Source organism: Lycorma delicatula, chromosome 4 (assembly GCF_047948215.1).
Source record: "Lycorma delicatula isolate Av1 chromosome 4, ASM4794821v1, whole genome shotgun sequence".
In the NCBI taxonomy this organism is placed as follows: Eukaryota; Metazoa; Arthropoda; class Insecta; order Hemiptera; family Fulgoridae; genus Lycorma; species Lycorma delicatula.
In genome coordinates, this window is record NC_134458.1 from 59,553,261 (window position 1) to 59,575,345 (window position 22,085).

The following is a 22,085-nucleotide window of genomic DNA, read 5'->3' on the forward strand; positions in this document are numbered from 1 at the left end:
CACTCCATAGAGCAGTCCAACATTATGGGTGAGATTTTCTCCCACTTCTCGACTGGTAGTTGTGAGGGGGTCTCCCCTCTGTAACTTCCATGGTGGCAGCTGCCGTTTCCAGACTGCCCTCAATTGTGGTTGACTCCATGAACTCAATGCCTCATGCTTGGCCTTTTCCCGGACTCCCAAGGTTAGAAACTCTTTGCCAGAAATTTCCAGGGATGGAGAACAAGGAGGTGGTGGGCGATTATTTGCCATTAGCCTAAAATAATTTAAAAAAAATTGTATCTAAATTTTAACTCTAGTATGTTTAAATTCACAGAAATAATAAATTAACTTATTTAAAAAAAAAGAAATTAAGTTGATAACGGCTTACATTAGCATAAATTGCTAATACAAAGGGTTGGTTAAACCTGGAAAAGTCTCTATCAGTGAATGACTAAATAAACTTTAGGTAAAAATGATTTACTTAATACTAATTGCTACTTAACCTAAAAAATAGTTCGAAAGTAATATAATTACTTTGTCGTAAGCCTAAAAATAAAATCTACATATTTAACTAATTGTTAGACACTTATTTAAAGTAAAATAAAAGTAAACTATGCTAAAACTTATCCGGTTTGACCAGAAGGTCAAATAAAAGATATAATGCTATCGCTGGCTGGACTGGGCATCCTAACGATATGTTGGTGATGACACTGGAAATGTTATTCAGGTATACAAACACACAAAACAGAGCTCTAGAAAACAAGTCCTTTCACAACCACTGCTAGACAGAGACTCATAAATTCTGTCACAGTGCTTTTTGATATAGTTGAATTCAGTGTGAACTACCTGTAGGAGTGTAGTATTTAAAAAACATCTTATTGAAACACTTTCTTTTATATACTAATGTTAGTCATCAGCTGGTCCAAACTTTTTTTGCTAAATTTCATTTGACCATTTTAATTCATTTTGTATTTGTTTCAAAACCAGTTTTAAACTTATCTAGTACTAAGTGTTTGTACTGGTATGCATACAAATAATTTGCACCCTGCAATAAAAAAACAAAAACAAATTAAGTAGGTTATCATCATTCAAACATATGTAGACTCTATGTATATTTTGATAAAAGATTTTTTTTTAATGAAACCAAAAAAAAAAATATTTTTTTTAATATAAATTATATAGAAACAGGATATGGTATGCATGATAAATTACAATTTGAAAAATATTAAAACTAAAAACAACAGGCCACTTAGCACACATTAAGACTGGATATATATTTATTATTCAGTTTATTTGAGGTATGTTTGGAAATCAAGGTTTGTAAACATTTTACAAAAATCTAAACATGGGATATTTATTAATGAAACTTATATGACATATTTCATAAATATACCAATGAAAAAGTGTTTTTTACCTATACGGTCTTTCAAATGGGTGAAAATAAAAAGGTTACTTGGTCCCAGGTTGGGCCTACGGGCAGCATGGTTCAAAATATCCCAACCATGACTGTTGAGGAGATCGATTGTTTTGTATGTGGTGTGGGGCAAAGTGTTATGCAACAGACAAAGGTCTGTTGCATAACACCTTTGTCAGCTGACCCTTTTCTTTAGTTTGAATAGTCTGATGGAACTTTCTGAGGGTCTCGCAGAGGTATCTTCTGTATTTATGGATTGATCTGGGGTCAAAGAATCAATAAGCAAAATTCCTTTTCAATCCCAGAAAAATGTCAACATGATCTTTTTTTGCACTGTTGTGTTTAAAATTTTTTTACTGATGGGAAACCGGTATGTTGCCACTACATAGACTGCCTTTTGGATACCAGTATATAATAAGTGACCCACATTTCATTTCCATTCACAATACAGTTGAGGAATTCTTCACCCTCAAGGTCATAACGGTTGAGAAACTCATAGCACAATGAACTTGATTTGTTTTATGTTCTGTTAACATTTTCAATACCCATCATGTGCAGTTCTCAAAGATTGATAATGTTGATTGTTGTTTCTTACAGCACAATTCGACTGACTTCTACACAAATTTAATGAAGTTTGTACACAGTCAAATGGTAATCTTCACAAATTAGCTGTTTGAGTTTGTTAACAAACTTGTTTGTCACAATCGACAGTCTTCCACTCCTCTGTTCATCATGAATGTTTGTTCTACCATCTTTAAACTCCCTACACCACTTTGATATTTTATCATTTGATAACACACTGTCATAAACAGAAATAATTTCGCGATGGATGTTGGCAGGCTTTTCATTTTTATAGATAGTGAAATATTGGATGAGGGCTCCCACTTCACTTTTTCAGTAATGGCCAAGTTCATGTTAAGACATGAATCTGACATAACTGAGCAAGCTACTGACCCCCATTTAGGCTTGTTCTCTTCTCTTGGACCTCCCTTTCATGCAGGAGTGCCAACTTTTAAATGAAAAAATTTCCCTCAAAGCTACAGACACATTGTAATCTTATTTTTCCAACATAACTTGTACCTTCAACTACAGCAACAATTATAAACAAAATTTTAATGTATTGTTAACAGCTACTTCTTTGACAACAAAAACACCCATGGCAGGGCTTTAATACGAGTATATATGAGCACTCTCTCATTCAAATAACAAAGTCTTTTTTCAGACAGAAAAAAATGATGCAATTTTTGAAAAATTAAATAATTTATATTTTTAAAATGCAGATGATAATCTACAGCCTTAATCTATCTGAAAAAAATGAAACAAGTAAAGTTGTAACAAAAATGGTTTAATAACCTTTTTGCACTCACCTCATCAGATGGAATTTTTCCTAGTATTGGTCTACTTTAATGGCCCAAATATGGCTGTCCTGAATATTTTTTTGTTTTTTGTTATTCCTTTCTTATTTTAACACACTAATTTTCCTTTTTCTTCCTTCCTAGTAAAACACTACTACTAAGTAACACATACTCTTCATCCACCATTATTATAATTTTGCACTTTGTATACAAAGATTTTGTATTTAAAAACCTTTCAAAACTGAAATAATTATGAACATCATAAAATTTCATTTTTTTTATGGGAATAAATTAGGGGAGTCCAATGGAGGTTATTGAGGTTCAACTGAATTATTTTCAACCCTAGTGCTTCTAGTCTCATAGAATCAGATTCCAAAGTCTGATGGACAATTTTACCACAACAGATTTTCTTATTTATACATTATTAATCATACTACATACTACCATGAGCCAAAGAAGTGAACTGCAAGAATATACAAGAGAGAGAATACAGTGATTACAGCCTAAGACACTCAGGAAGGAGTAAGCTTTAAATGGTGAAGAGAATTTTGAGATTGGTTCAGTAGTTCCTGATTTTACTTTGTCTATATAAAAAATCATTTTAATACTTTTAAGGATTTAATCTGTAGTAGTTATAGCAATTAGTAGACCAGCTCAATTATTTATAAAAAATTTTCAAAGAAAATTATCTTTCACCAATATATTATTTCTCACATCAAGAGAAACTTAAGGTTAATCTCTTGTTGCATTTGACCCAGAGGTGTTTCAATGAGTATACAGGGATCAAAGCATGCAGTGTTTGATGCTGAAGTCTAAGTTTGCTAACAGAATAGATTAAGAGGACTAATCTGACATGAATCTCAAAAAAACGATACAAATCACCTGACCAAACATAGGTATTTGGTTATTAAAAGTTTACATAATAAATACAATTTTACAAAAATAAATGTACTATATATAATTAAGATATTTTAGTTTTGCAATACAAAATTAAAGAATCAAAAACACAGGTGGTAAAATTTAAAATGGCATATCCAAAAAATATCCCAAGTCCAGAAGAAAGTATGACAACCACCTCTTAATCTGTCTAATAATGGCAACAACTTAATGACGACAGCCATGAAAAATTTAGGTCTCAAAAATACACATTATTTTCTGAAAAATGATGCAAACAGCTTGGGGGCAACTAAAAATGCAACTCAGATATATATTCTTTCAGTTAGATTAACTGTTACCCCTAAATAGTCACTTTATTATTCTATCAAGAATAATAAAGAAAGGACTTTAAAAATGAACATGTATTTAAGAGGAAACATTTTATACTTGAAAATATGGAAGGACTCTCTATTTCTTTGTTTACAGAAACACAAACAAGTTATTTTTGGTGGACTACACATGACATAACATGAAAGGCCATAGTTCAATTATACTTCAAAGTTAAAAAACTAATCAATTTTCTGTGGCCACTTCATCAAGAAAAATTATTTAATTTAAATGATTTTGACGAATTTGCCTTAATCGGTGGTGATGGTCCCAGTCATCTTTACAGTAGTCTACCAGATTATGCTGGGTTGTGCTAAACTCAATCAGACTTCAAGTGTCAATAAACTTTCATTGCCTGTTTGGTAAATAACATTTCAGACGACGTAACTGTATAATGCAGCATAAGGATGAATGAACTAAAATAAACGCATACATCCATAACTGAGCCATAAGTGTGAGTGATTGTGTAAGATGATGAATTCTAGTTGTTATTAAATTTATTTGTTTATTACATTAACAAAATGTTGTCACAGAGCACCACAATCTCTTTATGACAGGAGACACAGTGTATTACAGTTCAAACTTACACAGATTTATAAATATAAAACAAGCATAATAAAGAAGCAATACAAAAATACAAACAATAGAAAACATTAATAAACTCTTTGCTGCAAATTTTAACAAAATCCTCAAATAAAAACACCTAAAACCAGCTAAACAACACTAATCCTTTTGGCCAGAAGAAATAGCCAGTGATTGAGCCCTACCTGCCATATTTCAATATGTTTATCTTCATTCTATGACTGTTAGATATTTCCATTTCTATAAGAAATTTGGGACAACAATATTTACTGATGTCAAAGAAAATGTATTTCAAGTGAGTAAAATAATAACAGTAGGAAAAGTTATTTTATTGTGAATTTGTTAAACTAACAGCCCCAGCATATAGATAAATAAAGACTGTACTCGCATACCATTCACTATCTGGAAAAAATTCATTTTTAACAACCTTTATTGCATAAGCTTGAAATTATGAAAAAATCAAAAGATGGTATCATATCTTCATGTTTTAGAAATAATATTTAAAAAAATAATTTTAATTATAATGAAAAAAAAATCAATTTCAAGTTTCTCAGAATCATTAATAAAAGATCCCATGCCCAATTTCTAACAATGCAGTTGTACTTAAGGCGAATAACTTGCTCTTTATGAGATGGCACAGGTCCTTTATAAAAAAAAAAAAAAAAATACGATGTCTGTAAATAAAGTAATGAGACTGGTTCAGAAATACTTTTTATTTACAATCCATTATACATCGACTCTATCACCTTTGAAATAGTTCCCTTGGGAAGCCACTCAAAGCTTCAAACAGTTTTCCCATTCTTCATAGCAGTGTTGGAATTCAGAAACAGGAATATCCTTCAGGTGGTTGATTACATTATTTTTTATGTTTTCTACTTTTACAAAATGGTGTCCTTTGAAGTGTTTTTATAAAGTCAGGAAGAGGAAATAGTCGCAGGGACTCAAGTCAACAGAATAAGGTGGTTGAGGAACTACAGGAATGTTTTTGTTTGCCAATAACTCATTAATTGAAAGTGCAGTGTAACAAGGTGCTTTTATCATGATGCAGCATCCAATTGTCTTTGATGGCTGGTCTCACACAGGGAACTCTTTTCCACAGTCTTTCAAGAATTTCTTGGTGCACATATTGATTTACAATCTGTCCTGTAGGCAAAAACTCCTTATAGACAATGCCATTACTATTGAAGAAACAAATTAGCATGGTTTTGATTTGTTCATTTTTGCTTTTTCGGGGTGCGGTGAGTTTGAGGTGTGCCACTCCTTGCTCTGCATTTTGTTCCTAGGTCATACTCAAATATCCAAGATTCATCACCAGTAATAACAATTTTTTATAAAATCGGGATCAGTTTCAATTCACCCTAGATCACGGCACACTTCGACACTGTTGTTTTTATGTTCAACGGTGAGGTTTTTTGGGACCAATTTTGCACAAACTTTATTCATGTCCAATTCGTTTGCCAAAATTTAATGGACTGTGGTATGGTTTAAATTCAATTGCTTTACAATCATTCTGACAGTTAATCTCCAGTCGTACTGAATCAAGTCTCTGATTTCCTTAACGTTGTCATCACGTTTTGACATTAACATTCTTCCAGAGCGTGGATCGTCTGCAACTGATTTTCAGCCATCTGAACATCCTTTAAACCACCTAAAAACCTGGGCTCATTACAGAGTATCATCTCCATACGCGCATTTCAATTTTGAAAAAATTTCAATAGCATTCTCACCGAGTTTTACACAAACACTGCACAATGACTTGATTGCACAACGTTGCTCATAATTAGTATAACTGATTTTTGTAAAGCACAACAAAAACTCGTTTCACGAAAAATTTGTTATGTCTCACATGGCAACAACAGGCTAAAAATATTAACACCTAATAAAAATCAACTGTTCATATAACCGTTTGTTTACTAGTAACTTTACAGTGTTGCCACTTTGACTGCCAAAAACACTAGTGTCATTACTTTATTTACAGAACTTGTATAAAGCTTTAGAATAGTCACACAAAAATAAAAAACAGTTTTATTTTAACTACAAAGGTCTTGCAAGAATAATAATGGTGATTATATTCAAACCTCTGAAAAACTTGCAGAATGTGAAAAAGCTCTTTAGATTTTCATAAAAAATAAATCAAAATAATACAATTTTACACAGTTTATTACAGAACAAATCAACAGTATAGAACTACTTTAATAAATCCATAAATTTTTTAACAGAGACCACAGAATATTTACAATTATTATAAATCTTCTGTAAAATGTACTAACTGCAGCTATATAACTACTGTTCATTCAAGACACTCATTTACATATATAAAAAAATTTAAGGGAAGAATGGGTAACGACTTCCATATTTAGCATCATACTTTTCATAATCTTCAGGAAGTCCTGGTGGAACCTCATAAACATCAGGTTCTTCAATAACCTTGGGTCGATCAGTTTTATGAACTCTGACTCTGCAGAAGTAGCCATATTCTGGTCTTTCCAAATTTAGATTTTCCAGCACACATTGATCATAAGCGTTTTGTGTTTTACGACATCTAAAAACAATTACAAGCAAAAAATTAATAATTTTTGTTAATTTTTCCAATTGTTATGTTTGTAACCCACCAACCCATCAACATGCATGCATGCACACGCACACCCTAATTTATAAACATTAAGTTGTAGATTGCCAGAGAGAATTCTGAAGGCTGTTTTTAAACGTGCAAATATTTTTTTAAGTAATGCAAGGATTACTAAATAGGATTTTTTATGTACAGCCAAAGATCAAACAACAAATACAAACTGTATATATACAGCAATATCAAAAGAATATTTCAAATTATTCTGTTGTAGTTATAACAAAACTCTCATTTCTAATTCTGTAATATATGAAGATAAAAATTACACTTTCCACTTATCACACAATTACCTAGTTCAGCCTGAACAAACTATATATATTCACACACAATTATTCATAATGTTAGGAATAAAATTGCAGGAATTTAATATAGCTGTCATCCTACGTACAGACCCTATATTCAAAATTTGTAAATACCTTATTGAACTCGAAAATTTGTAATAAGGCCCTGAATGATGCGTTCAGAGTCTTATTATAAATCTTAGGAAGTTTATTTTATTTTGTTAAATAAATATCAAACATTATAACAAATTTACAAATGCAAAAATATATATACTTTAAATAGCTGTGGCATTATTGTCATTAGCCAACTGGCATTAGTGCATTAGCAATTAATGAATGCCAAAAATGGGTGTAGTTTATTGATATTCATTACCAATAAACTACACCCAGTGTCGATTAATATGGTAGTCTTTAAAAATAAACTTATTAAATGTGGCTTTGGACACTGGCAATTGACCTGCTTCAACCTTCAATTTCTAGGATGCTAATCTCCAAGATGCCCCAGGTATTGTAGAAACATCAGGTATAAGAGATAATGGTTACTGTCTTACCCAAGATCCAACAGTTTTATGTTTTTCAACACTGTTATTCGTTGCAATACCTCAAAATTTTATTTCCTGATTTCTCTACACTTATGAACTATTGTATTTCATTCATATTCCAGGAAATAATTTTATTTATTTAAATATTAAGTACTTAAGATATCCACCCATAATGTTATGTTTGTTTAATAATACTACTGTTGAGTCATATAAACTCAACATCAAATTGCAAAAACTGGCATAAAGAGGTTTCATGGTGTTTGAACTCATACTAGAGAAAGATCCAAAAGTCATGACATCAAAGTAATATTTAACGATTTATTTATTTTCACAACATATGCTCAAAATGGCAGCCCCATTCAGCAATGCAAGTACAAACTCTTTTTACCAAGTTTGAGGCCACTTTGTGAAGCACGTGTATACTCATGTTGTTAATCTCTGTTGTTATGTTCATCTTTAGTTTCCAGTGTGTGTGGTCTGTTTTAATATACCTTTCCTTAAAATAACCCCACAAAAAGAATTCTGGGGTAAACGTAGGGGGTCATAATCTTTTAGAGATGATATGCTCACCAAAAAACTCATGCAAGAAATGCATGGTTTCATTAGATGTGTGACGTGGCACTGACCTGCTGGAACCAACAATCATGTTCATCATCTCAAGAAGCTCAATAAACTGTGTAATGATGTCTAGGTACACAACACTGTTCACTATAATTTCAAAGAAAATGGGCCCGCTATTCGATGATGTGATACAGCACACCACATTCCCATTTTCTGAGAGTGTAAGGGGTTTTCATGTAACACATGTGGATTTTCAGTTGACCAAATTCTAGCGTTTTGACTGTTCATGTAGCCACTAAGGTGAAACCGTGCCTCATCAGTGAAGAAAACATGGTCAAACTCTGCAATTCTGTAGTTGCCAACAAATGACTGAAACCATGTACAGTACACTATGTACTTTCTTTATCTGGCTCCTTCAATTTTTGAAGGCTGCGAACATGATACGCACAAAAGTGTAACTGCTTCATCACTCTCTGAGCACTTCCATATGAAATCTGAGTGCATTGATAATCTCCTCAAGATTTTTGAAGGTGAACACTAAAACACATTCTTAACCTCAGCCAGTTAAGAATCAGTGAAAATGGCCAATCTCCCGGTTCTCTTCTTGTCCGCAACTGATCCACATTCTCTAAAACGGGTAATTAATCTCGTTATGAATGAATTGTTAGGCACTGCCACATCTTAATATTTCCCATGAAATTCATCTACAACACGTGCATATAAGAATGACTGGGAAAATAATGTTCAACAATGAAAACTCGCTGCTTGTGGGAAAACGACATGTTTACCAAGCAATAAACAAAGCACTACTGCAAGCATCATGTGACCAATACACACATAAAACTAAGATGATTTTTTACACATAAAACTAAGATGCAGTAAAACGTGATAAGAAACTTACCTATGGAATACTATCATGGAATTCATTCACACCTTTAACACACTTATATATTTTTTATTTTAACAATTTACATATGCTTAAGATTTTATGAACTCCATGACAGCACCCTGTAGGTGTTAAGTTTTTTATATTTTCTAATCATACCTTGGAGATATATATATATATATATATATATATATAACTTTGTTGCATACTAGTGTAATATGCTTAAAAAATTAACCTAAAACTAAATAACTAAACAATGATACTCTGCTTCTCATCGACTAAAAAATAGTGTACAATTAAAAAATGTCAAAAAATAAGTATTTTTTTTACATTTTAAGTTTGAAACAGAATATCTGAAAATTAAAAATTATTGTGTACAGAAGGAAAATTTAATTATTACTTAAATTATCTACAACATTTGCTCAGCTTAATGAAAATTCTTTACTTTCAAAAATGAAATATAATAACATATTAATTAGCATCAAGTGATGTTATTTTAATTCATACTATTTTTCATTACAGCTTCATTGAGTACTCTGTAAATATGAAACAATCTATATTTCCTTAACAGTAATAATATAATTCAAGTAAGAAAAATAATCATATCAGATGAAGCAAATAAAATATTGTTTACATCAGCCCAGTCCATCCCAGAAAAAAATAGGTAATGTATGAATTTTATAATCCAGAAAGTGTAAAACCCAGGTAATAGTAACAAGCAAAAAAAAATATTTCCTCAATATAAGGATCAGAAAAGTTTTCAATTAAAAAACCCACTAACACTTATAAAGTAAACAAATAAAAATAGGTTGGGCGGTAAATTATAAGAGGCCTTTGCTTTATAAAGAACTCATAATGAATACACCTTAGCATACCTTATTTTCTCTCGTGGTAAATGTAATTCAGGTAATAGTAAATTCAAATTATAATATTTCTATTGTTGCAATACTTGATGAATAGATAAAAAAATTTGTTGCAAATAAAAAAAAAAACCGGGAAAATTGCACATTATACTAGCACATAAACAAATACAACTTTAAAGTAAATAAAAATTTAAGTCCTAATTAAATGAATAAAATAATGCATTCATCTGATTGAGTGATATCAACTTTCTTCAGAAAATTTTAGAAAGAACTATGTAAAAACCACAAAAATGAATTGCACAGTAATAAAAATTGGACCTTTCTGAATAATTTGTTATTATAAAAGATCAACTCATAACTCACCCTAACACTCCACAGTCAAAGGATGCAGCATTTCAGGAAATTTCATGTACTGTAAATCAGAAGGATCCACAATGCTCATAAAATTGTGAACATACCAGCAAACAGAAATGACAATGGAAGCACAAAGATAGGAATAATAAAGAGCAAGAAGGAAGGAAAGCCAATGTTATTATAAACACAGCAAGAAAATTATTTTAGGACAGAATAAACTGAAAACTCGTATTGTTCACAATACCACAGATTTATATCTATCTCTCCAGCTTAAGACAATGAAATAAATGTCAATCAAGTATGTCAAAACTTGCTCGTAATCTGAGATTGGGAAACTATTGTAGAGGTAACAAAGTAACATAAAACTACCAAGAGTTTTGGATTGGATAGAAGAAATTAAAGAGGATGTTGGCTCTCTGTATAAAATATAAGCTGATAACAATTGATACATATTTACATAATCATAAAATACGATATAGGTGGGTGAAACCAGGAGAAATGGGATGAAATAATGGTTAGACAACAATGATCAAGCAAAAATCAAATAGTCTACAGAAAACCATATTCATGAGCAAAAACAAATACTGATCAAAACTTACTTGTGAAGTTTAGATTAAACTTCAATAAACTAAAACAGAAACAGCAGGATAATATGTTAAAAAAATAATTACATAAACTTAAAGTTTAGCAAAACCATACCATGCAGATTTATATGTTACTACAAAATCAGGTACTTTATAAAATAAATGAATTTAAAAAGGTAAACAGTTAAGCCAGAAGAATGAAAACAAACAACAGAAACCTTGCAGAAAAAAGTAATGTTACAGTTAGATGAATGTAGGATATTTAAAAGTGAAAAAGATGACAGCAGCAAAAAAAGTATCACCATTTGAGGAATAAGGTAATAAATAAATAAAATATGTAAAGCAGCAAAAGACGACCGGTTGAAGGAGAAATTGCTTTATAGAAAATAAAACATATTTGAAGGAAGATAAAGTAAGATACAAAAATAAAAGAGCATATTAGAGAAATTAAAAATAAAAGTAATATCAAAAAATGTTAACAGAAATCCGATATTAAAAAGTAAAGAAACAGGTAAAGAAACTTAGGTGGTAAGAATATGTAGAAGACTAAATGGTGTGGGAAATCTGTAGCTGGCACTGTGTGATGTAGGAAGCTAAAGAAATCGATGAATCAAGAGGATAATGACTGCTATATCTGAATTACAAAGTGCTCAGAATGATTACAAGAACAAGGAGGTAGGGAGCATGATATACCATTCGAATTACGATTGTATGAGAGAACAGGGTGTATAAGATAATAAGATAAAACACAAAATGTATGAAAATGAATAGTCCTGAAATTTTAAATGAAAGTACAGTAACAAAAATTTGAAAGAAAGCAGAACTGGATAAGTACTACTTATTGACAAGTAAAAGAGATAATGAGAGATGTGAACTGCGAGGAATGTGAGTAATGCTGATCTATATCGATATTGGTTTGATACCTTCATTAGATAAAATACAAGATGAAAGGTGTATTAAACGAAGACAATTTTGGGTTCATAAAGAGTACAATTATAAGAGGGGTGATCTTAAATTAAATCTTAAGAGTTAACGTCTTTCAAAGATCCTCTACATCAGGCGAGTAACACAAGGTTAAACTGGGAAGGGTTAAGACAAAAAAAACAGCTACATGGAATTTGTAGATCTTCAGAACAATCTGATGAGGATTATAGTTCTTGGGAAATTTAGAATTAAAATGAAGAGAAAAAAAGAGGTCATAATTTAAAAAACAAAATCAGATACCAAAGTTAAGCATACCAGACCAAGAAAGGAAGATCCAGAACAGAAGGGTATGAGTCATGGATGTCGGTAGTTTATCCATTGGCTTTTTAAACTTTTTCAGTTAATAGGTCTGAATGAAAAGTTTAAGGACAGAGTAAAAATTCAAAGTAAAATGATTAAGATGTTGATATTGTTCTTTTAAGTGATACCAAAAATGTGTCAACGGAAATACTGAAATGTATGGATTCAGTGATAGGAGAGAAATTTAATTCAAAAACAAATAAGAGTACAAAATAAAAAAAATATAGAGAAATGTGATAAAAGAAGATAACTAACTGTTTACTAGCAAAAGAGGTTAACACTGTACATCAGAAATGAAAGAAAATTTTGCTATTTAGGCAATAAAATTACAAGGGATGGATATGCAAGGTAAACATTACGATCACATTACAAAAGAAAGAACCTTTACGGGCAAAGAAAAATTAACAATTACCAGACAGAGATTAAGGAAGTAAAACATTACTTTTTTTAAATAAGTGTTTTTTAATTGAATATGTAAGCAATGCAGCACTGCAAGGTAAAAGAACACATGGATGGAAGGCCAGAAAGGTGAAAACAGATGCTTTTGATATGTGTATAACAGAAGAATGTTGAAATTAAGTAAGTTGAAAAAAGTGTAACAAAGAAAGATTAGAAAAAAAGCAGTTTGTGGAAAATTTTAATTAGAACAAATTAGTAAGTCGTATATAAAAGAGCTAAGGGTCACTTAATTTAATAATGAAAGGAAATGCAGAAAGCAATAACTGTAGAAGAAGGCAAAGGGTAGAATACATAAAGCAAACAATTAGAAATTAGGAGAAAGAAATGTTTTTTATAGGTTAAAAGAGCAGAGCAAAAAGAAATGGAAAATTGCATCAAACCAGTAAAGTTACGTGGAGGAAAAAAGACTGAAAAATTAAAATTTCAGGCAGAAACTGAACCATAATAATACTTCACATTATGGGAAATATCATTCATAATAGGCTGTTTTAAAAGGCTTGCATCATTGTAAATAAACTTCTGGTGAGAAAGTTGCTAAAGTGATTTGATTGATAATGATAACCATATTATTAAGTATAGTATCATTCCCCAAAAAGAATGATACTTACTTCAAGAACCCACAATTACAGATACAATCAAATGTGTAACTAAAACTAAAATATAAATTAAAAAGTACTAACGGGGAAAACTTATAATCAGCACTACTTCTATCGATACAGTTATAATAAGCAGTAAATTCTTCGTTGCAATGCTTCTTAAGTTTACGAAAAAACTCAAGAGAACAACTGGTCACAGCTTTCCCTTCATTCAAACACTTGCGAGGATCTTCTAATTCATTACGGCAAAGCATAAATTCCTGTTAAACAAAGAAATATCATTATTAGTTATATAATAAAAGAATATCATTGAACATCTTAAAATAGAATATACAGCTTTAAGTGCAAATTAATTGATTATTCATCTCAGGCTCAATCACAGCAAGTGAAGTATGAAATTTTCTAATAACTGAAAATCATGTTGCTAACACTGATTGTAATGAACATTATAGAACAACCCTATTGTATGGCTTGAATAATCATTAAAGATGTTTTTCATCAATAAGTTTACCAACAGAATCAGTGGATAATCTCTAATTTTAAAGAGGAAGTTTATTTATTTTTCATACTAACAACAATAAATAATTTATATTCTCATTAGAAAATGTGAATAATATGATAATTTTTTGATTTGAATGGCATAAAGTATTCTGCAATCTCATTTTTGCAAAAAACTTCTTTGCATTTAAATAGGATGAAGTATTTGATGGTTTTAATTTGTCACAAGAGCTGTGAAAGATATTTTTATAACTTTCAATTTGTACTGATAACTGTATATATTTTTCAATTTATTATTTCTTAAAAATACAATCATAAAAATTATGATGATCATCAACCAGAGATTTCAATACCTATAGAAACCAAAAGCCCTGATTCCCAGAAACAGTAAGACAATTCATGTGTTCACAATAATAAAAAATACTGCCAAACCATATCGCTATCTTCACACATGCTTTAACTGAATGAATAATAACTTCCAATTACAGTCAGATGTAGATGTCAATTGATGTTTGAAGCTTGTAAATTACACAGAACATCTCAAAAGATCTGTAAAGGAAGTCAAACTTCATATTTGCATTTTTATTGGAAATTAAGTAGTTAAAATAAATCCTTAATAGCAAGTATGACAAATTTCAATATAGGCAAAAGATTTTATAAATATCTTATATGATTTTTACACTTTTGTTTTCAGGATATAAAAAAGGTTTACTAAGAGCTAAAATTAAAAATTTCAACACTCCCATGTGTTTATACTCGTGAATGCACTCCTTTGCACAAAAAAAAGAAAGAAAAACTATTCTTAAAATAAAATATCTACTTCTTTCAAATCAAACAAAAAACTGTTTTCATGTAACTCAGCCAATATTTTGGACTATGAGGAAAGGCTTTATTGGATTACTGTTCTAATTTTTAATAAATTATTAACACATATAGAATATCTTACCACCAATATATTTAGAATAAAATAAATTTTTTTTTTTTGCAAAAACAATACTACTCTGTCAATTAATTTATAAGGAATACAAATTAAAAAAAGCCTTAATTTTTGGCAATTTTTGTTTAAGTATAAAAATACATACTTATACCAATTAAAACCTTCAAAATAATTTTTCTTATTAATTTTATTCATAACCTGCTTTACTACTTCATATATCTATCATTAAGTATTTACAAACTTTTAACTATTTCTTTTTTTTTTGTGATAGTCTGATTATGCATTTGCAGTGATTTTCCTTGATCCATCCACAAATACTGCAACAGTTTTTCTATTGATAAGTGATCTACATAGTTATAATTATACATTGATCTCAATAAAATATGTATTTGAAAAGTTTATAAACTTTTCCCTATGAATAAATCATTTACAATTTATTAGTAAGAGAATCTATTTATACTTATAAAAATAATGGATTCATTTTACTAAGAGTAAATAACTTTCTTTTGAAATAGTGAATGATCACCATAAATTTCTACTTCAAAGATATAAACTTCTCTCTGATAAAAATTTATATAAAATAAAATAGTTAAGTGCCAAATCAAATGTTATTTGAATATTTAGAAATCGTATGTATGGTTAAATGCATCAGACAAATCACTATTTCTTTCATAGCTTTTAAAAGATTACACTATGCAAATTTTATAAGCAACTCACAGTTTTATAAAGTTTATTTTCCTTTTAAGTAAGTTTTACCCTGATTTTTTTAAGTCTAAGATTAAATCAGTAATCAATATTTGAAAATGAATCAATTCTAGGGATACTAAAACTTAAATTAAAGAAAAATTTCTTGAATATTTTATTATAACTACTTAAAGTTAAAATAAGCTATTTAATCAAAATAATTCAAACTTTTTAGAGATTAAAATCACATAAAGTCACTGACAAAATTAGTCTTTATTGAATAAATTAATTCATCTAGTTTCTTCAAAATTTGTAAGATAGCATCAGAAGTCAAACAGAATATAGACATTTTTTTTTTAAATTTGCTTCTTTAGCAGGCTGTCTTTTAGTGAGCATTGCTACCACAGAATATCCTAATATAATATATATGAGGTAGTGTTTTTCATTCAGTAATGGAGAGAAAAAAATTGCTTGCAATTGTTCCCTTTTCATCAGTATATTGTGGTTACTTATACATTTACAAGACATGACTATGAATAGAAGAAAAATCATTTATTAAAGTTCTATTTTGAAAGTGAAGTTTGCAAGCTGATGTTTTTCTGTCAGACACTTTTTGAAATATAGTTTAAAACACTCTTTGCAGACCAATGAACAATAACCTCAAAGCTCACTGGCAAAATACTTTTCCAAAATTCAAATGTTACAAAATATTTCTGCAAATGAGTTGAAAAGGTTCTCATGTTGAATGAATTTCATCTGCACCAAATGATATCTCTATATGTAATCATTATATTCCTTTCTACTGAAAGTAATTACGGCTAGAATATTATTTATTTTTTTTAAATTCATCTACTTTCTTCATATGAACTCAGTTTTTTAAAATAAATTTTCAAGATGAAGAGGATGAGATAAAAATTACTTTGTATAAAATTACCATTTTTATTTGGCTAAACGTTTTTAAAATCACTTTCATAACAGCATATTACTACTTTACTCATTATCAACACTTTACCTTTTCTACAATGCAATCTACATTACTGGTCTTACATATTTACATATTATTAACATTAATTTACAATGCACTAATCACTTTTTCTAAAACAGATATATTTTTATAATTTTTCTTTTCAAGAGCTGAGCTGAATTTCATATTCATAAAACTAAAAAGTATTTGAATTTTTTTTTTGTATCTTAATCATAGTTTTCCCTTTTTTTCAAGGATTAGGCAAGTGAGATTGGTGGAATTTTCATGGCCAGATGCCCTTTTGGATACCAACCTATTGTAGGGAATAAAAACTTTTACCTAGTAAAAAATTCTATGGATGGCTGGGATTTCAACCTGTGACCTTTGGATGAAAATTGAAAAAGCTACTCTTTCATCACAGAGATCAGAATTCATATATTATTTTGTATTAATTTATGTCAACAGATTGTAACTATCTAACTCTGACAATATAACACTGTTTTAAACCTGAAGTGGTCTAATTACTACATAACTATAAAAATTTTATTCAGATCGATATATAATTATGTAATACATAAATCAGATTAGAATTAGTAGGTGTGTACAAGATAAAAAAGAACTGTACCAGCATTTGGTCATACATGTGACTACATCAGTATTAAAAGTATTTTTAATGGATTGCTATAGTAAGAACTTGAAATTGCATCAAAACAAATTCTTTCAAACAATATTTGTTAAGTGGTTGCCAAAAAAGAGAAGTACTTTAAAATGAATTTTTTTTGTAATAATTTTGAGAAATGAAATAAATATTATATTATACAGATTGATACAAAATTATCCATCATATAATTCACATCAGAAAGGAGTAGCTGTGCTCCAAAAATAAAAAATAAATTTAACTTCTCCAGCAGTGACCTTAATGGATCAACAAAACCTGCTGGAAACTCAAGGAAACTGTAGGAAATTCTTTATTAGAACAGTCACAAAATACAAAATTAACTGTACAAATAAAGAGAAATGGTTAAGGTTCGTGCGTACACAAATAGTAAATAAACCCATCAACCCCCCCACCACTCTTTCCAAAATAATCGACAACCTCTATTTCTTTGTTAACTATTAGTAGTGATTGTAATATTACATCTTTCACTTGTTATGGATCACATGTGACCAAAGTCACTGGGAAATCAATAACGTAACATCCAGATGGACAATAAACAAAGGAAAGATGACATCACTTTTAACACTATCTTTCTCAATTCAATAGTACATAACAAATATGCACATAGTGATCTATCTATGTGCTATACTTGAATTTTTATTCAACAGTTCTCTCTATCTCTCTTACAATTCTCTTTCTTTTTTTTTGCTCACACATCAAACATCCTATTGTTTTGTCTAGAATCTATTTTTAAAATGTGTTAATAAAATGCATAATTTATTAAGTAAATACAAATATATATAAATAAAAAAATAATTGAATCGATTTTTTTCTCATCTAATATTCCAGTAAATAAACGTGGTTAAAAGGGATATTAATATTTTATTTAATTTATAAATGTATCTTCATAATAAATGATTTAATTAACAATTTATTAATACTTCAAACAAATCTGTTTACATGCAAACAGACTACAGAAATAACACAGTAAAAGTATCAATATTATGAACAGGGAAAAAATCATCAGCAGAAAATAATATTCTTTATAAACCCATTAATCTGATACAATTAAAAAAGTTGCCACCTTCTTCTGTTTTCTACATTTTTTATAATATTTTATTATCCATAGAGATTTAAAAATGCTGACTCATAAAAGAAGAAATTCCTAAACCCTCCACAATATATCAGCTAGTTAGAAAATCAATCAAATTAAGAATTTAAGTTGCATTAACCACACAATTACCACTACATTAATTGCATTTCCAATAGGATATGTACAAAAATACTAAATAATGGAATATTTTTTTTTAGAACACTTTAAGGCTAAAAATAAAGTATTGTGTACAGTACACAGATTTTGGTACTGTTAGAAATGCAATGTAATGAAACTCCTTTAGTGAAGGTTTCATAAAACCTTTACTAAAGGTTTAATAATAACAAAATGTTTATAATATAATGTTTAATAATAACAAAGCTAAAATATTTATCTTTGTTTGAATGTAATTAGGGTCACATAAAAACCTGTTATTATACTTTGCATAAACAAATAAAGAGATTTATAGGTCTGTCAAGACAAAAAATACATCTAAAGAGATCAGAAAAAAGTGAATGAACCGAATGTGAACAAAAAGGAATTGGAATCATCGGAAAATATACAATGGAATTTTTCAGTTATTATCTACTTGATACATAACATTTCATACTTCATTTATATATCAATATGATGTTACAGTAAGTACATATGTTTCAAAGTTATATAAAAAAGAAAATAACATAGTTTTGTAAAAAAAAATTACTATGAAGTAAATAAATTAATATAACCAGATTAATTTAGAATGGTCTGTGAAGTCATATCTCTAAACTGGGAAAAGTATTGATAATTTGTAAGGAAAAATTAAACATCAGTAAAAAAAATATATTTTTATATAAGTATGAACATACTATACCTGGAATGCTACAACTTTGCAGATAAATTTGAAACTTAACACACTTATTTTAGACAATACATTTACTGCCCCGTCATGGGTTATTATTTAATAAGGTAGTCAAGTCTGATGTGTCTTAATACACTCTATAAAAATAATCGCCAATACAATTGATCCTATATTTCTTAGCGTGCAGTCTACATTGAATGACTGCAATTGTTTTTGTTTGGATCTACCTACACTATCAATGGTAAATACACACATATATATATGTATAAAAATTTATGTAACTATAATTTAACGTTGCTATTTTTTGCATTTATAGTTCTCAATGTGAAAATAACTGAAATTTGAACAGAGCTATGAATATCCCAATCATTTTTTAATTTAATGATAACATATAATAAAATTGTTTTATTTTTTTCAGAATATTTTCTAGGTGGTACATACAACCTATCAAAATATACCTACAACAGTCAAAACAGTAAATTATTATACAAAAAAAGGAAAATACTCTTGGACAGCTAAAATAGTTCAACAGCAATAGTTGAATAATTCACACTGCAGGTGGCATAATTCCCCAGCCAAGACGGAATGTTTACTTACAAAAATGAAAGCTGCAGTAATAACAAAACCTAAAATAATTTAAAAAAGTAACAAAAATAAATCAACCTCTGGGTTGACTTTTATTAATTCAGGCCCAGTTATTTACCCACCGGGTTGGTCTAGTGGTTAACGCGTCTTCCCAAATCAGCTGATTTGGAAGTCGAGAGTTACAGCATTCAAGTCCTGGTAAAGCCAGTTATTTTTACATGGATTTGAATACTAGATCGTGGATACCGGTGTTCTTTGGTGGTTGGGTTTCAATTAACCACACATCTCAGGAATGGTCGAACTGAGAATGTACAAGACTACACTTCATTTACACTCATACATATCATCCTCTGAAGAATTATCTAAATGGTAGTTACCGGAGGCTAAACAGGAAAAAGAAAGAAAGGCCCAGTTATTTGTTAATATGCTTCATAAATAATGATGAAAAATTAAGAATGGTCTTACTTTACTATCCCAATCATTTTTTGTTAACAACTTCAATTTCATTTTGTTACTGAAATTTTACTTAAAACAAATGAAGAAATAATTAAAGTTAGCCTTCAACCTACTAACAAATACACCATTTGAATTTTGAAAATCGGACAATTGTTTGCAGAGATATTACAAGAGCACCTGATTGCACCTCCCAAAACAGCGCCCCAGGGGCTCCTGTTTTTTACCAGTTGGTGTTGATGAATGGTCTAACCTCGCATGAGGTGCTTGCATCACCTCACCACTCTAGCCTCACATGTAGTCCCCACAGGAATCCCATTATTATTTAACAAATTTCTATCATCTTTGTAATATTATTCATTCAGTTGATTTAAATCATGCAGTTCAAACCCAGCTAACACAGTGATAGAGGCACACACTTCATTAAAGTTTGTGCTTCAACTGGCAAATTTCCACTATGTATAAACTATATCCACTATCTCCATTATATATAAAAGACAAGTATATTTAAGTAAGATATGTAAATCATGTTTGGGTAAGAAAATGCAGCATATGAGTGTTTGAGTGAATAAAGAAACAAAGTATCTAAATAACTTGGGTCATGTGTATTCTACCATGAAAGTCAAAGTCCACATTGTGTTATCAGTAATCTGGGGAATTAGCTGTCAGTTTTGTGAGTTATCAAGACCTACTCAGATAGTAATCTGTTCAGTGGGAAGAGTTAAGGTTAGAAATAGACTTTCATGGAGAGAGGTTAGGGATAAATACCAACATATGACAATACTTAACACTATCCCATAGGACACAGCCAAATTTATATTTAGACGGAAATATAACCACTACAGAGTACACATGTTGCATGCTATTAGTCAAGTGTACAACAGATAATCATCTTACGAGTGCCATCTGTCATCTTTAAAGGCTAACTCAGAGTCTAACTCTGATGATTATTAAGGTTGGTTTATTGTTTATTCCTATCTTCACAAAACTCTAACCTTAATTCTAACTTTAACATTAACCCTAACCTCTCTCCACAGAACAGATTACAAACTGAATAGGTCACCATAATTCACCTGCTTCCTGACATTTAGATCTTGTGTTTTCCTTATCTTAAGCACATCTGCTATGGTATATTAAAGCAGGAAAAAATTGAAGGTGATCAACTGCTCAGAATTACCTGGAAAACCTTTACAAACATTGCTTCCACTTTGTTAATTACAATTTAACCAACACTTAGTTAATACGTTTATAGATACTGAAAAACTATTCACAGACATTAAGTGGAGTGTATGATAATTTAAAAATAATAAATTGGTTTAATATAACTATAATACATTTCTCTTAAATTTAAGAATCATACATTTCATTAATTTAGCAACTAACAAATTACCGCAGACAAAAAGAGAAAATCACTCTTAAAAAGATTGATTATATTCTAAGTTTTTAAATTCTATAAAATTAACCTCGTTGAGTTTTTCAGGACAACAAATAATTTACCGTTTTTAACTTATCTATACCCTTGAAGGGCATTAACTTAGGTTAACTTTGTAACATATCTTGAAATCATAAAAACCAGCACTCACATTATTAATACCTTCGCAATATTTTCCTAAATGAAATGCAGCAGCTCGAAGTGGAACTGCACTTAATTTTACTTCAGGAACGGTTAATTCTTCGTCAGTAGGAAGCTGCACATCCCACGTAGCAGCCATGATGAAGAACGTCTGAACAGAATTGTGTGAA

The 22,085-nt window shown here is 29.8% G+C and overlaps 1 protein-coding gene across 1 annotated transcript; it reads right to left on the minus strand.

The window, feature by feature from the left end:
- Positions 1-6,735: 6,735 nt before the first annotated feature.
- On the minus strand, positions 6,736-22,085 carry ND-19 (NADH dehydrogenase [ubiquinone] 1 alpha subcomplex subunit 8). The gene is made up of 3 exons (XM_075363056.1): positions 21,926-22,085; positions 13,714-13,889; positions 6,736-7,135 (listed from the first exon to the last, which is right to left on the minus strand). Exons 1-3 carry the CDS (start codon positions 22,052-22,054, stop codon positions 6,919-6,921), a joined length of 522 nt encoding a protein of 173 aa, XP_075219171.1. The 5' UTR covers positions 22,055-22,085; the 3' UTR covers positions 6,736-6,918.

Bases quoted from the DNA above. Each gene is read 5' to 3' on its own strand.
- ND-19 (XM_075363056.1), bottom strand. From the start codon at position 22,054: ATGGCTGCTACGTGGGATGTGCAGCTTCCTACTGACGAAGAATTAACC. The intron at 13,890-21,925 runs GTGAGTGCTGGT...TTTGTTTAACAG, and splicing joins ATTGCGAAGGTATTAATAAT to GAATTTATGCTTTGCCGTAA. The intron at 7,136-13,713 runs GTTAGTACTTTT...AATTGTTTTTAG, and splicing joins GCTGATTATAAGTTTTCCCC to ATGTCGTAAAACACAAAACG.